The sequence below is a fragment of the Acipenser ruthenus genome, chromosome 47 (assembly GCF_902713425.1).
Source record: "Acipenser ruthenus chromosome 47, fAciRut3.2 maternal haplotype, whole genome shotgun sequence".
NCBI classification, from domain to species: Eukaryota; Metazoa; Chordata; class Actinopteri; order Acipenseriformes; family Acipenseridae; genus Acipenser; species Acipenser ruthenus.
The window spans coordinates 2,657,784-2,674,317 of record NC_081235.1 but is presented as its reverse complement, the minus strand read 5'-3'; the positions used below and the strand labels follow the sequence as shown (position 1 = coordinate 2,674,317).

General features: G+C 40.1%; 1 protein-coding gene across 7 annotated transcripts in view; it reads right to left on the bottom strand.

The window, feature by feature from the left end:
* Positions 1–16,534, bottom strand: part of LOC117401529 (microtubule-associated serine/threonine-protein kinase 3) — a 96,089-nt gene that overhangs the window by 67,219 nt on the left and 12,336 nt on the right. For 4 of the 7 annotated variants that reach the window (XM_059013995.1, XM_059013994.1, XM_059013996.1 and 1 more), the window contains exon 3: positions 7,715–7,804. The exons of 2 other annotated variants lie outside the window; for them this stretch is intronic. In XM_059013995.1, coding sequence (XP_058869978.1) covers positions 7,715–7,804 — 90 coding nt within the window. Of the gene's footprint in view, positions 1–7,714; positions 7,805–15,237; positions 15,300–16,534 lie in introns of those variants that run through there. One more of the 7 variants, XM_059013997.1, reaches the window with a different exon arrangement.

Below are 16,534 nucleotides of genomic sequence, written 5' to 3'. Positions count from 1 at the left end.
ATGCCAAGTTATCAAAAGTGCCCAGCCAATAAAGTGGAGATATCAAAAACACAAGCCAAGTTTCAAGAAACCGTTGGGGCAACCTTGCCCAACACAAAGCAAATAGGCACAACTGTAAAACCGATGGGGGTCAAGGTTGCCCCAATTGTTTTCAACTTGGCTTGTGTTTTTCAGGCACATGAAAGCGGATCAAACTTACAGCTTGTTTTTGATATCTCCACTTTAAATGGCTGGGCACTTTTGATAACTTGGCATTTTGTCACATTTCCAATGTGTTTTTGTTTCAGATATCACTTATTTTTTCACTTATAACACACGCGCGCACACACGCACACACACACACACACACACACACACACACACATTACGGGAATAGCAAAATTGTTCAACCTATATTGAGACAATGTATTGCTGTTTGGATAGGGTAAATGTAAATAGTAGCCTAGTCTGTTGAATTGCTCACGTTGGGGAAACCAGAAATGTCATAGAAATTTGTTTTCAAGGCTTGTAAGTACACCCTGCTTTTACGGAGAAATAGGTACTTGGGTATTTGCCTCAAAAATGTATTGAGCACAGCTGGCAACGCATGAGAAAAAGCGGATTGGGAAATGCCAGCAACATTTATTGTCACTGTTGAAAATGTGCTTTCAAAAGTTTTCAACAAATTGATGCAATTGTAATTGTTGCAATTGCCGGCATCTTTAGTGCATCTCATTATAATATCTGAGAACCCTTATTTGCATTATCTCCACCCCATTTTTGCAGGAACGCCCATAATTACATATTCATCTAAGGCTGAACTGCAAAGAAAAACTGCAGCCGCAAAGCCTTCCCTAAAAAGAGACTAACAGTGAAAGTGAATTTAGTACATTTCACCCTAGACTTTCGACTCTTGAGACAGCCACAACAAGTTAGTACCTCTACCCCTATATAGCTACAGTATAATTTATTAATAGGATACATCACATTTCTGTACAATATACTTAAAATGTGTATTTATACATTGTTAAATACTTGCCATCCTGTGTGATTGCTATTGTTCAATTCAAAGAAAACCAAAGACCGTGCAAACATGTCAGCAACATACACCCCCCATTACCACGACTTTAAATTCAAAATGAGACCCATCTGTAAGATGAAGTTGATGACCATGGCACATTCAACAGTATGTACAAAATAATATAGAATACAAATCATCAAGTTTCATGACAATTTGATTAGCTAGATGTAAGCACTGAATTATCAACTTATCTCTGCATTTAATTATTTACGAGAAGAAACCAGAATAAAAAAGTTGAAACTGTGCCGTCATTTTAAAATGTCAGGCAGTATTGGAATAGCAGTGCTTGATTATTCTAGAGACCTGTGTACGAGCTACACTGAGCACAGCCTCTGAGGGCCCTGTTCTTTGTGCTAAATTCAAAGAGGCTGTCATTTCAATCAGCCAATAATTATTTTCTGTGCAAACGGGTTGTAATTTGCTTTATGAAAAAAGCAATTAATTAAATAGACTAATTAAACTGCTTCACCCTTTTAGGCCTCAGAGTGTCTGTCACTCCGTTTTGTACAAAATCACCACCATTTTCACTTTACTAGTTGACACAGGGCCAATATTTTTGATTTGCTTAATTATTTGGTGTAGATTTAAATGCTTTCTTTAAGCAAGGTAGTTCAGATAGGTCTCCAATATAATGTACTATATGTAAATCTCTGATTCTCACTACACAGTGCAGCACTGAAAATCAACATGATTCGAAACAAGCAGTTTTGAATCCCTGATATTCTAATTTCCATGCAGTTCAGGTTTAAATATCAAGCACTTTGCATGCTGGAACTGCAAACAGAAGCTTTACCAGTCGACACTAGAGGGTACTGTTTCATAAAAAAGACATTAGGTCTTTTTTTTATTTTATTTTTTTAAATGGCAGGCCCTGAACTCAAGCACCTTAACAGTGACTTACCAAACAGTAAAGAAAACACAGTGATTGCAATTGGGACCACTCAGAATGACTGCAAACATCATGAAAAGATAAGGAGACAGAAACAAAAATAGTTACTTTACATGAGGTGGAAATCAGTTGTGTGACTAATTAACTGGAAAGTGATACTATCAGCAGCATGTCTCCATTGACTCCTGCTCTGTTCTGTCCGGGACATTGCAATGTGGTGATAATAAGCAGGTGTGACATTGACAGTAGTGATATTAAGCAGGCTTGACTGTTTTAATGTCTCAATTTTCTGAGATTTCAGACAATTGACAGTTTTTGCAATGAATAAACACTGCCACAAAGCCTGTCTCAAGTCTCACATGTAATTCTCTCGACCCATCACTAGATGGAAGCATCTACAGCGTGGCTCCCTGGTGAGTTTTCTGGCACAGATGTCTTTGAAATGTCTGACAAAGTAAAGTATAAAAAAAGAACCACATCTTCAACAGTAGTAAAGGGGCGGCGTGCTAATCTTTGGATTTTCAGTGCTAGCAAGCATTCTGCCCCCGCCTCGACTAAAAATAAAAAAACAGAGCTGCATTACAACCTGTCTAATCCGGCATCGCTTGGGACTGGATAATAGTACAGGACTGTACAGCATGCTGGATTACAGAGGTACATCTAATACTGTACTGTCATCACTATCTGAAAAAAACTCAAGGGCTGAATTCATACCTGTAAACATGTGCATCATACGTAATTATAAACTAAACAAAAACCTCAGGACCCGGTGGCAGAGTGCACTGCTGGGTTTCCATTATTTTTAGGCAGACAATATTTACACATCATGCCGGATTCCAGAAGAGACAGGCTCTGGATTGTAGAGAGGAGCACACCATTCAATAGGGATTGTAGAGGGGATCACACCATTCATTTCAATAGGGATTGTAGAGGGGAGCACACCATTCAATAGGGATTATAGAGGGGATCACACCATTCATTTCAATAGGGATTATAGAGGGGTGCACACCATTCAATAGGGATTGTAGAGGGGATCACACCATTCATTTCAATAGGGATTGTAGAGGGGAGCACACCATTCAATAGGGATTGTAGAGGAGATCACACCATTCATTTCAATAGGGATTGTAGAGGGGAGCACACCATTCAATAGGGATTGTAGAGGGGATCACACCATTCATTTCAATAGGGATTGTAGAGGGGAGCACACCATTCAATAGGGATTGTAGAGGGGATCACACCATTCATTTCAATAGGGATTGTAGAGAGGATCACACCATTCATTTCAATAGGGATTGTAGAGGGGAGCACACCATTCAATAGGGATTGTAGAGGGGATCACACCATTCATTTCAATAGGGATTGTAGAGAGGATCACACCATTCATTTCAATAGGGATTGTAGAGGGGATCACACCATTCATTTCAATAGGGATTGTAGAGGGGATCACACCATTCATTTCAATAGGGATTGTAGAGGGGAGCACACCATTCATTTCAATAGGGATTGTAGAGGGGATCACACCATTCATTTCAATAATGATTTGGTCAGGACCCAAAAACGATGGCGATTTACACACAGAATGCTGGTTTGTAGAGGAGCTGGAGTGGACGGGTGTTACTGTATCAGGGACATGACAAAGTATATCCACAATATGTAGAAATGAAAGTTTGGCATACATATGCCCCTGATTCTGTTAGCATGTGCTAATGTAATACAGACCAAGTTTCATCACAATTGGCTAACCTGTGCCATTACTGGACACCATGTCTTACTATACTGTATATGTCCACTTTAAGCGTGAAATACAAACATACAGAATCCATTTATCCTGAGATTATGACATATTCAATAACTTGTGCTAAAGAAGGTCCTTAGCAAGTTTAATCACAATAGGAAAAGTGGTTCTCTAGGTGTAAAGTGTAAAGTGTGATGTACGCCTGTGACAGAGAGAGAATTAATCTTTATAAATCTACCTCCCGACCTGTGAGGTTGCTGTGTAAAGGGAACAGAGTGCCTCGGACTGGATGGTCTGACAATTCATTCCAGGGAAAGGCGGAAGCCAGCCATCTAGAAAGGGGGCGGTGCCACGGTACACCAAGTGAAGGGAAGCGATGTGGCAACTGCGGATTGGAGGAGAAACGGTTGCACTCGCTAACCAAGAGGGCGTGACTGACGGTACAAAAGGGGACGTGGCTAAGCGATCTGTTCCTTGTTCATGGTTGAGACGAACCTAAAAGGACCGAGAATAAAATTACCGCGAGTGTTCAGTGTTTGTTTGTTTGTCGGATTCTAATTGTACTTGTTTGTTATCATTAGACGACTAACACGTACCGGGAGCTGTCACTTATAAGGCCAGCACCAACCCAGACAACACTTCATCATTGTACACCGATAAATTGTATTTCACCACTGCACGTAAACCACTCGCTCTGGACTTGTGATCGTGTGTGTCTTTGTGTGTGTTAATACTTGTATTATTATTTCAGGACTGCAACCTGTTGTTTAGAGACAGTACAATACACATTGCTGTGTATTGCCTGGATTATAAAAATAAAACCTGTTTGGATCGTGAACTTTGTTGTCTGTCTTCTGTTTCATAATCGCATCACCCCACAATGCTCCACTCAACTTTATCATTAGCAGAGGGTTAAGATTTTAAAGCCTTAGTAAGCATTCCTTCAAAGAGCTAGGATATGATATATCAGGGTTATACATGGAGGATACACTCTGTGTTCAGGAGCTGCTCTTCAGTTCTAGTTGCTTGCCTATATTAAGTAAGCTAGATCTTTAAGTGTTTATACTAGCACCAAAACCGTCTTGTGCATAGCAGTGTATTGCCAACAAAACAAAAACATGATCCAAAGTGGTAGATCACTTCTATAAAACACTTTGGCTCATCTAGCCTAGGTTACATATATCTGTGGCAGGCAACTAGAACTGAAGAGCACCCTAACACCAATGTATCAAAATATCAAAAACGTAGGTAATATTGCAATACAAAACACCCAGAATGATTATAGTAAAATGAAATGTGATAAAGTCCCACATAGCCCTGTAAGGCAATGGCTTGAACAGCTTTCCTGGTAACAAGGCGGTGCATTGTTCTGATTGGCAGGCTTATTGATACAACAACACTTCCTAAAGTACACAAGGATGACAAGGCGGTGTTCAAGGCCAGCAGCACTGCTGGAGGGACATCTGTTGCTAGGCAACCCTGTTTCCATACTATCTACAATAGCCCTCACGCACTTGCTGTCTGTCAAGCAGGAAACAAACAGCTGGGTGAGAACTAGAAAATGTGGGTAGAAATATATCAGTACAGCATTTTTATTAAAGAGCCATTCGATATAAACTGTTTGTATTGAGACAGAAGCACCCTCTGGTCTCTGTATACCTTTCAGAGATATCTCTTAGTACAGCAGGTACACCCGAGTGTAACCAATTAACCTGCCCCCCCCCCCCCCCCCCCCCGCAACACTCTACCCATGTTTTTAAGGGCACAAGGATATTTAAGTATTGCTGCGATGTGGTAGAATCTTATTGTCTGTAACACAGGAAGGAAATTAAACTGTTGTGGCAGGAATAAATGGCTTCTGCCTTAGAGTTAATGATACAATTTTTCAAAACTCTTGATAAACAATAAAGGATTTACAGTTTGTTATCCTAATCCATGGAAAGTGATATACTCACTATAAAACCGTGGTAGCAGCACTATTGAGAACAGTCTACCAGAAATGGGGAGAGATCTAGCAGCGCTGGAAAGAGGCATGCTAGTGGGTGCAGGTGGAGCAGGTGCCATGGCAACAAGGACAGTCCTGTTGGTTCGGCTGCTCCAAGAGTCACCAGAGTGGATCAGCATGACAAAGGGAAAGCCGAGAGAAAGCTTGTGACAGGGCATGGGCCCTGCACATTAAATATATGTGTTTCTGTGGCCGGCAGTCATGTTGGCTCAGGAGCATGGGAACAGCCCGGAGCCAAGATGCCACCCTTTGCACAGCCACATGGCTTGAAATTAGTTCATTGGTGTGGTGTCTTTCTGGTGAGGCTGATTGTCTGATTGATCAGCAAGAGAATGCTGGGCAGGCAGTTCCTGGTCAGCAATCAGTCAGTTAACCACCTGGAGAATACACCACACCATTTCAAAATGTTGCTTTGGGTGGTGAGTTCTGTGGCAGTGTTAGAGGAGTCAGTTCCGGTAGGACTCAGAGAATGTATAGTTCAGTGAAGGCGCTGCTCAGCATGAACTTTACCCTAAAAATAGAGTTTGCAAAGTGTTTGTTTGGCTACCATGCTAATGTTTATTTTGAATGATTATTTGGAAAAATAAGAAACGTTTATTTGATAAAAGTTCCAGATTTGCCTCCAGTCTGCCTGAGTGATGGCTGCTTTACCACACAGCTGTGAGTGACGGCTGCTTTACCACACAGCTGTTAGTGACGGCTGCTTTACCACACAGCTGTGAGTGACGGCTGCTTTATCACACAGCTGTGAGTGACGGCTGCTTTACCACACAGCTGTTCGTGACGGCTGCTTTACCACACAGCTGTGAGTGACGGCTGCTTTACCACACAGCTGTGAGTGACGGCTGCTTTACCACACAGCTGTGAGTGACGGCTGCTTTACCACACAGCTGTGGCTGCAAACGGAGAGCAGATGTTCAGAGAGGGAATATAATGACTGAATGCAGTAACACTGTGGAGACACCTTCATTAGATAACTGTGCGGAACCTGCTTCCTATCTGCAACCTTGTTTATTTCTAGAACTGTTTCTCTGGCATAGCAACCCACACAACCAGCAGAAAGCCTTAAATAACATGACATGGTGCACACAGACAAGCTCATAGAAGCGTACTCTCTGACAGTCCTGCTTGATATCTCAATTAATACTTGAAGAGCTACAGCACAGCACATACACTCTGCTCTAGAAGCTACTGCAGGCACAAGCATTTACATTACCTTTTTAATACAGGGACTGAAAACAGGGTTAGAAATGTCTATTTACATATAGAAGCAGCGTTAGTAAAGCAGGAATGAGACTGCTACCCCTGTAATGCAGTGTTAGTAAGGCAGGTGTGAGATGGTTAGCTTACCTCCAGGGATGCAGTGTTAGTAAGGCAGGTGTGAGATGGTTAGCTTACCTCCAGGGATGCAGTGTTAGTAAGGCAGGTGTGAGATGGCTAGCTTACCTCCAGGGATGCAGTGTTAGTAAAGCAGGTGTGAGATGGCTAGCTTACCTCCAGGGATGCAGTGTTAGTAAGGCAGGTGTGAGATGGCTAGCTTACCTCCAGGGATGCAGTGTTAGTAAGGCAGGTGTGAGATGGCTAGCTTACCTCCAGGGATGCAGTGTTAGTAAGGCAGGTGTGAGATGGCTAGCTTACCTCCAGGGATGCAGTGTTAGTAAGGCAGGTGTGAGATGGCTAGCTTACCTCCAGGGATGCAGTGTTAGTAAGGCAGGTGTGAGATGGTTAGCTTACCTCCAGGGATGCAGTGTTAGTAAGGCAGGTGTGAGATGGTTAGCTTACCTCCAGGGATGCAGTGTTAGTAAAGCAGGTGTGAGATGGCTAGCTTACCTCCAGGGATGCAGCGTTAGTAAGGCAGGTGTGAGATGGTTAGCTTACCTCCAGGGATGCAGTGTTAGTAAGGCAGGTGTGAGATGGTTAGCTTACCTCCAGGGATGCAGCGTTAGTAAGGCAGGTGTGAGATGGTTAGCTTACCTCCAGGGATGCAGTGTTAGTAAGGCAGGTGTGAGATGGTTAGCTTACCTCCAGGGATGCAGTGTTAGTAAAGGGCTGCAGGGACTACATGGACTGCAGGGGCTCAGGAGTGTTGGGCTCTGACAAGTAGGAGACAAACTGCAAAGCAAGACACATCACATCGGTCAATTAATTTACACACTCAATAAGAGAGAACTTCTTCACTGCATAGCATAGGAAACAGGTGTTTTTACAAGGGTTACAGAACACCCTCTTAAAAGACCTTTTACTCATTTGCACATTTTATTCGGTTGGAGTGAAAGCAGCACGTAACTCAATTATTATTCCATTCAAGGAGAAAACAAATCACTTGTGATATAATATCGCGATTGTCTCCTTCTGCATTCTTTATTCCGTTGCTTAATTATACACAGTTCATCAGCCAGCAAATAGCAGAGCTGATACCTGCTGGCAAATAAACTCTAGTTAGGTAAAAAAAATAAAAATAAAAGCACTGGCTGAGACAGTTGCTAGGGTAGAGACTGGCTTGGTTGCTTAGCAACCTGGTAAACGCCAGAGAAGGAAGCTGAATCATGTTTGAAGTGGGTGGGGGTATAATAACCACATCCATTTACAAATACTTATTGCCATTTCAAATGGGTTTTTGTTTTTTTTAACAGATTATGCTATTTCAGCAATGCTAAGGTCTTTATGCTACATCAGAATATTTTCATACTACTACTATAGAAAACCTTTCTTATATGCATTCAGTTGTTTTGTTACGCTATCATTCATTTAAAACGATACTGTAATGAACGCACTCGCTCTCAGATAGCTAATATACAGCTGCTTACACAGACCCCGATTTGCACTAGTCTTGCACCGCCTTACCCAAGAGAGCATTAGGCAGTGAAATATTAGTGTTAATCACAGTCTGTGAAACCAGCCCATGAAGTTTGATCTGTCTGCTCCGCAAATGGATGACAATTTCAACACAACTGGATAAGCAGTTCTCTGCACATGAAGTGTAATAATAATGGGTTATATCAACTTTACTAGGGACATGCAAACCACAGGACTCCATACTGCAGATGACAGTCATGAATGGCTGTGTTAAAACATGCAGACCCCTGGGTCTCCCTCAACCTCCCTTCAGGCTCGCCCTGTGGCTGCCAGCAGCAAAGCTCACGCTGCTTGGGGATACATCAGGCTGCTCTTGTAAAATATTTCTGCTAAAACAACAAAGTGACAGCTCTGCAGGTTGCTTCTGCTTTCAAAGCATGTCTCTGGGGCAAATGACAACGAAACGGCAAATGTGTGCGTGGGGAGCTGGAATCCATGGCACAGGAGCAGACGAGAAGATTATAGAGCAAGCGTGTTTGATATGACAGTGCCTCACAGGATTGCTGTGGTGCTGTGTGAGCGGGTGGCTTATCAAACGTTTCATTTGATGCCTTCAGCAATGCGATTACTCAGACTTATTATAACTGGGTGCAGGGCTTTAGTCAAAATTTGCCTAAGTAAGATAAGAAATTGCATTATGGAATACACCGGAGATAATGACTGACTTCTCACCTTACAGAAAACAAAAATGGCAATATAAAAACCAACATTACCACGGCTAAAATATGCACTACTATCAATATTATCCATGATATACTAACCGTTTGAATAGCTGGGGTGCAATTATATATTGTACTATAAAAACAGAGGCTGCTAATGAAAACTCTATTAAAGTAAGAGCTCCCGAAGGATGGTTTAATGAATGTTGCTATAGCTGGCATTGTCTCTTCAATAGAAGATGCATTCCAGGGACAGGTGCCGTGGTACAGCAGTGTCTGCAGCACCCTCAGCCAGCAGGGTAGTCTTGTTATTCATATACTGTGCTGCTGCTGTTGTTACTCCTGTACAGAGCCATTCACTTGGGGTTGATATTCTTGGAATTTGAGAATTTACATCAGATGGGTCCACATAAAGTTACATCACAGAAAAAAAAAAAATTCAAATATGTTTGTTAAAGGTATAGATTTTTGTTAACCTGTTACTTGTAGCAAAATAGTTCCATACATTTTCTCCACCGTGAACATCCAGTCATTATATACAGTAGGTTTCAAATGTGCAGTTTTGCAAACATTCATTTTTCCTTTTAAACTATCTGCTTGCAAGCTGTGCTTTTAGGCTTTCTTGCACTTCCTGCTTCAGCCAGTAGCATGACCCCGAAGACACTGCTGAGGTGAAATAACCCAGGAAGTGCAACATATTTCTTGTGAAAAAGGCATGTACACTTCCTTTAACCTAAAGTAGTATGTAAGTTTATTTATTTATATAGCGCCTTTCATACAACAGTATCTCAACGTGCTTTACAAGTAAAAAAATATATATAATAAAATGATAAAATAAAAAAAATGAACATGAAAAAGTTCTAGTAAAATAAATAAAAACACCAAAAAAGCATCAATATTAGTAGACAAATTAAAAATAAACAAAACACTTAACATTTTGTATAAAATAAGTCCAAAAAAGTGAGTTTTAATCTTGATTTAAAAATACTAAATCACTCTGCATCTCTATATCAGATAGTTTATTCCATGATCTGGGAGCATTGTAACTGAAAGCTCTTCCTCCTTTTGTTTTTGTCTTAATCTTTGTAGAAGACCAGAATCAGCCGACCTTAAAGCATGTCAGAAACGTTATGAGTTCTAACCGGGGCCACTGTATCAAAAGTATCTGATAAAAGAAAATTCTAACTATCAACTAACCTATCAAATGAAAGAGACGTAGCAGCGCTGAGCGCTGATAGCCTCAGTATATCAGAGCCTGGAGGCAGCTGATGAATTTGTTTTGCAAGTTTTAATGTATCGCACTGCACTCTTAGTCTGTAAAGCCAACTTAATCTCAGAAAGAATAGCCAAATGATCACATATAGTAGTATCTAATGTTGATAATTTTTGATCATCTAAGCCATGAGAAATGATTAAATCTAATATATGGCCACGATTATGCATAGGCCCTGTAACATGCTGAGTGTAATCAAGACAATCTAAAAGCCTTAGGATCAGATTCAGCACCAACATGTACATTAAAATCTCCAAGTAGAAGGACCCTACTGTGTTTATCAGAAAGCCATGATAGGAAATTTTCAAATTCTGTCAGAAAAGATTCATTAAATTGAGGCAGACGGTATATGATTACAATATGAACAGGTAATTGCATATTTAACATTAGTGTCAACGATTCAAATGAAGAATAATATTAATTATTTTCTTGTTTAATATTGGTATTTGTGTGACAAATAGTGGCAAGTACACCCCCCCACCCCCCCACCCCCCAGAGCGTGCCTTCTGCAAAAAAGTCTAATGTGGAGGAGAAGCCTCTATCAGGGAAATACTATCAGCAGCACTGAGTCATGTTTCCTCTAAACATAACATGTCAAGGCTGTGATCTGTAATAAAATAATGTATTAAAAAAGATTAATTGGATAGAGATCTAACATTCAATAATGCTAATTATAGATTAGTATTTGCAGCTGGCAATGTTGGAGCAGGGTTAATATTTGTGAGATTACTAAGGGAAGCCTCTAAAGATTTGCATAGAGGCATAGAATGGGAGCCATTTGATTGTGTAACTTCTATTTTTTTAAGCAAATCAGCCTCAATTGTATTTGTTCTCCCTCCCGCCTCCACCTCTAGTTTCAATTATTAGCTAAATGACGTTCAATATGTTCTGCCAATCTACTTGCCCCCAGTTTATTTAGGTGCAGCCCATCTGTTAAATAATACCCAGAGGTTCCCCTGAAACAGTCCCAATTATTTATAAAACCAATACCTTCTTGTGTACACCAACCAGCTAACCACTTGTTTATTGATCATATTCTGCTGTAAATGTCATTACCTTTACCCACAACTGGTAATAAGCCTGATAAAAAGAGGTTTGCCTCCCAGTTTTTTTTATTTCTTTGTCAGAGATCTGAAATTTTCCTTTGAAGATTTCATGTTTTAAATACGTTTGCCATATTGAGATTTCTGTCATCTAGCTTACCTGTGTGGTTTTTGTGTTAAGAAACCATGCGATATTGTGACCTTTCAACTCAACTGTCTTCCTGCGATCTAAAGTATATATATGCGAAAGATGTCCTTCAGTTTTCCTCTACTTGTTTTCACTTATATTCATGTATAGGTACATGATAAAATATATAATGTCCAATTCAATTCCCTCACCGCAGCAACTCCCCACACAGCTCAGGAGAACTGAAGGTCAGTGGGTGTCCTCCAATCCCCAAGCCAGTCGCCTACTTACACCCAGGAGCGCCACAGCGGATGTTAGCTACCGGCCCCCAGACTCAAGGACAAAAGCCAGCCCTGCAGGAGTCCGCTTGAGGACTCAAGAGGCGCCTGATCACAAGTGTGCACTGTAGCACAGTGAGGTGACCTGACAATTTTGGCTCCTTGACCCAGCGCCAGAGCCAATGCTCTGTGTGGAGTCCCACGTGAACACTGGCAGGGTGGCACAGCCAGGAACCTGCACTGCCCTGACTGCACGACTAACACAGACATGCTTCACCCAGTGTCTTCATCAGTGCCTGGGAATTTGTGAAGATCTATACAATCTTCCTAGTAAAATACGTTTAGAGGAAATGAACAATGCTTTCTCATAATGTGCACGTCTCAGGTTTGCTTGACTGTTGAAAAGGAAGACAACAGTTAACTGCACACACAACTGAGTGGATGCACTAAAGGGTTGTCATAGAAATGGCATTCCTCACATACCCGGTGCTGTGTAGACTGCTTTCAAATGTTTCAGATCATTAGGGAGAGACCATCGTTCGTTTGAATTGGGGGGCTATGTGAAATATTCAAGGCCTGTTATATTCGGTTTTTATTTTATATACAATTTCCTGGGAATTTATCAGTGTTTATCAAGAACACTGGGGACGATCACAAAGGCAGCTCGCTTGCTTCTGACTGTGTAAAGCTGTGAAGTTAACCAGCATCAGTGCTTCAGTGTGTTAAACTGACAGACCCGTATTGCACTAAAACTATTTTCAATTTAAATAAATGTATCAACTGAATGTAAAGTCATGCATTTTCAATGAGTAATCAGTATTTTCACATGCTTGAACAAGTACCGTCCTATACCTTTAGTGAAACCCGAGAATACAGAGCCTTGGTGATATATCAAACCTCAGAATTCTACCCAAAATAGCCAAACTCAGTTATAGTGTATGGTCACACTGGTGAAAAATACCTGTATATCCTTATGAAACGAAATATATTGTAATATAATGATGAGATATTAAGAAATATTTTATATCACACATGTGGCTAAATGTCGGGGAGTTATTTTTATTAGTTATTTTACAAAAATGTAATAAGCACATTTTATTATTATTAATTTATTAGCAGATGCCCTTACCCAGGGCGACTTACAATTGTTACAAAATATCTCATTATTTTTACATACAATTACCCATTTATACAGTTGGGTTTTTCCTGGAGCAATCTAGGTAAAGTACCTTGCTCAAGAGTACAGCAGCAGTGTCCCCCACTAGGGATTGAACCCACGACTCTGGTCAAGAGTCCAGAGCCCTAACCACTACTCCACACTGGATTTTGCAACGCAAAGCCATTCTATTGCTGAGAATGCTGCATATTATTAAGAGAAACACTGCTTACGAAACGCTGATAGTCTCATAATATTTTAAGATGGAAGAACAATGTGATCTATTTTAATAGCTGAATTTCATACAGACTGAAGAATGCTCTTCTCTACACCTAGCCCACCTGTCAGACGGGGGGAGCTCCGTGCTGCGTACTCTGTACTGCCTTGTAAACAGTAATAAATTAGCGTACAGAACCTTCGGGGAGCTACAGTGTTGTTACTGATATCTTAATCATAGAAAATGGAAACCTTCAAGGCATAAACAAGCTATGCTATAAAAAACCATGACACACCGGTTTGTATTTGTGTGAAATCCATCTTCAATAGAGGAACCGTAACAGTTCAATAGATATTACAGCTTGTATAGAATTAGACTTGCTGTAAATATCTTAGTATCAGTGTAAGTTGCAGGCACACAGAGCAGGTGGTTGCTATTGTAGAAGTAGCAGTGGCTGCTTGCTTATCTCTGTAGCCATGATAAGAGCAGTCAGCTTGTAGACTCAGTGGAATAACCAATTCCTATATCTGCTTTTAAACAGACATTTGTCTTGTAAAATTATTGTAAAAAAAAACACTGTATGCTTACAAAAACAACTAAACTATTTCATGGTGTTTGCAATCCTCCTGAGTGAGATGATCTAACTTGAGATTGTCTGGACAATCCTCAGTGACACCACGGAACAGCCTTCCTCATTCTATATTCCAAATCATGTAACAATTAAGAAATAAGTCTCGTCGTAGGATATCGCTACCCTGGGGTGCATTGGGAGACACGAGGCAAAGCTGAGCTCCTTCAACCAACCAGAGAAGTGTCGATACCCTGTGACACAAAGCCTGGTGCCACACTGCACTTATGCAATGGTTAAGAGATCATCTGAAATTAAAAACAACCAACGAGGACCTCTCAGGACATTACATATCTTACTGAAATGAATAGGAAGTGATTGTAACCACTAACCCTTTAACCCTAACCCTAAACCCAGAACCACTTACCTTGACACTGAGGCTTCTAGTGAAAACGTTTTTCATTGAATTAAGTTTCTTTTTGAGATTCTAAATTATCTGAGGTAACTGTTTTAACCTAGTCTAGTCAAAATGTTAAGTAACGATATTGAAATAACTAAATAAAGTTTTTTAACATATTGTTTTTCTGTTTACTTCTAATAAATAAAATTTAATATACCGTATAAAAAATATAAATACAGGGTGATTCATAATCATAATTCCCACAACATTGTCATGCATTGCCAAAACTGCAGGGTACGTGGAGGATCATATGCAAAGGAAATGTCTGTGATGCTCTGTGATGTACAATAATGTCAACATTTAAGTAGAATTGAAAACAATCCAAAACAACAATGTTGATAGATATAGATATATAGAGATAGATATATAGATATAGATAGATAGATAGATAGATAGATAGATAGATAGTTATGCTGTACTCCACAAATTCGTTTTTATTTCTCCAGCATAAAACCAGCATCGTAGCATGTCTGCTTTGCTATTAAACTATTAAGAATTATATAATAACTCAAACTTAACTCACAAAAAACAACAACATGGAATAATATTATAATACATTCCCCATATTTCATAATGATATATATATATTCCTCCCACTGTTTCATGAATCATACAAAAATAACATTATTTTTCATCATTATTAGAGAGATAGACTGTACACCATATGCATATGTTTTTAACATAAAGATACTTTATAAAGATAAATATAAAAATTCTATTCACAGCCTATTCTCAACTCTTGTGGATCATAAACAGACATGAATAATACAGAATGCAACATTCCCCTTGCTCATTTTTGCACCTACTGAAGCTCTACACATCTCCTCTCTGCATTATTTATTTTACATGTGAATGTAGAAATGTCAGCCATCAATATTAATAAGGAAATGTAATATTGAAATACTTACTCCAGGGTTAGGGAAGGGATTTTCAGCTTGTCTCTTCTAGATTTCATAGCTACTCACGGCTCACACTAGCTGATGTTATGTGCGTTCCTTCCTCTATACAGATAACTGCACAAAGCCAGTCATAGGCAGCATGGAGCAGGGGCTGGATCTACTGCAATCCAGTGTGGATTCCCCAGGCATCGCCTTTTAACACAGCCCTCTACGATTCCTTCTAGGAATAGAAAGCTAACACAATCTGTAGCAGAGTTACAACGATGATAGGTGGTGAAATAAATAGATGACTGCATTGAATCACTGAACCATGTGACTGGTGGGGTGAGAGGGGGTGCACAATCAATCTCACTGCCCTGGCTGCTCTTCAATGTTTTCAGCACTGATAATCGCTGTCATGTGAATCTGGATTTCAGCTGTAGTTTCCTCTCCTGGTAATCAATTAGCCACAGGTCACAGTTTTACTTCATATTTTAGTAAGCTCTGAATTCAGCTTGAGGAAGAGAAAACGTATTTGAAAGTAAATGAAGGGCTTGTAAAAGATGAGGAACAATGGCAATAGCCAGAGAACAGTGCATACGAGCTCCTCAATCCTGACCTGAACCCCCTGCCTGCCATCCAGTCCTGGGCCTCTCTCAAGCAGACTGACAGTATTGTTCACTGTATGTGGTTTGTTTGGCTGAAGGGTCCTGTGGCGGAGTCTCCGCCCCTATATATATATATATATATATATATATATATATATATATATATGTGTGTGTGTGTGCTGTTTGATTATTATTTGTCTTATTATTGTTTGCGGCGCAGATGTAAACCCGCCGCCATTATTTGTTATTGTTTTGTATTTTTGATTTTAAAACCTCGTGAGGATGCGTGACTGATCAGCTACTGATTATTTAACTAGCTGACAGTCACGCATCCTTATTAAACTCGTGCAGACTGTGGCCGAGGGGTTAACTAGCTATTAATTAATTAATTATCTTAGATAAATTATCTTAGGGGCGGACATTCTGCCACAGGACCCTTTAAAAAATCTGCTAACTGCGCGTGTAGATATTGACTGCTGGTCCACACACCACTGAACATCCCTATTTGGCATGTATCAACAATAGTCAGAAGAAATAATGACATTACATAACCAGTTAACTCTTTGTGCACCAGTGTTATCACTTGAAAGTATGGGTCAGAACTGGGCTGAAATGTGGGGAATGAAATTTGTATATTAAAGCCATCAATCAGTTACATGAAAAAGTTGTGATCTATATCTAAAAAGAAGGTCATTTTCAAGTTTCAATTGCATAAGCAA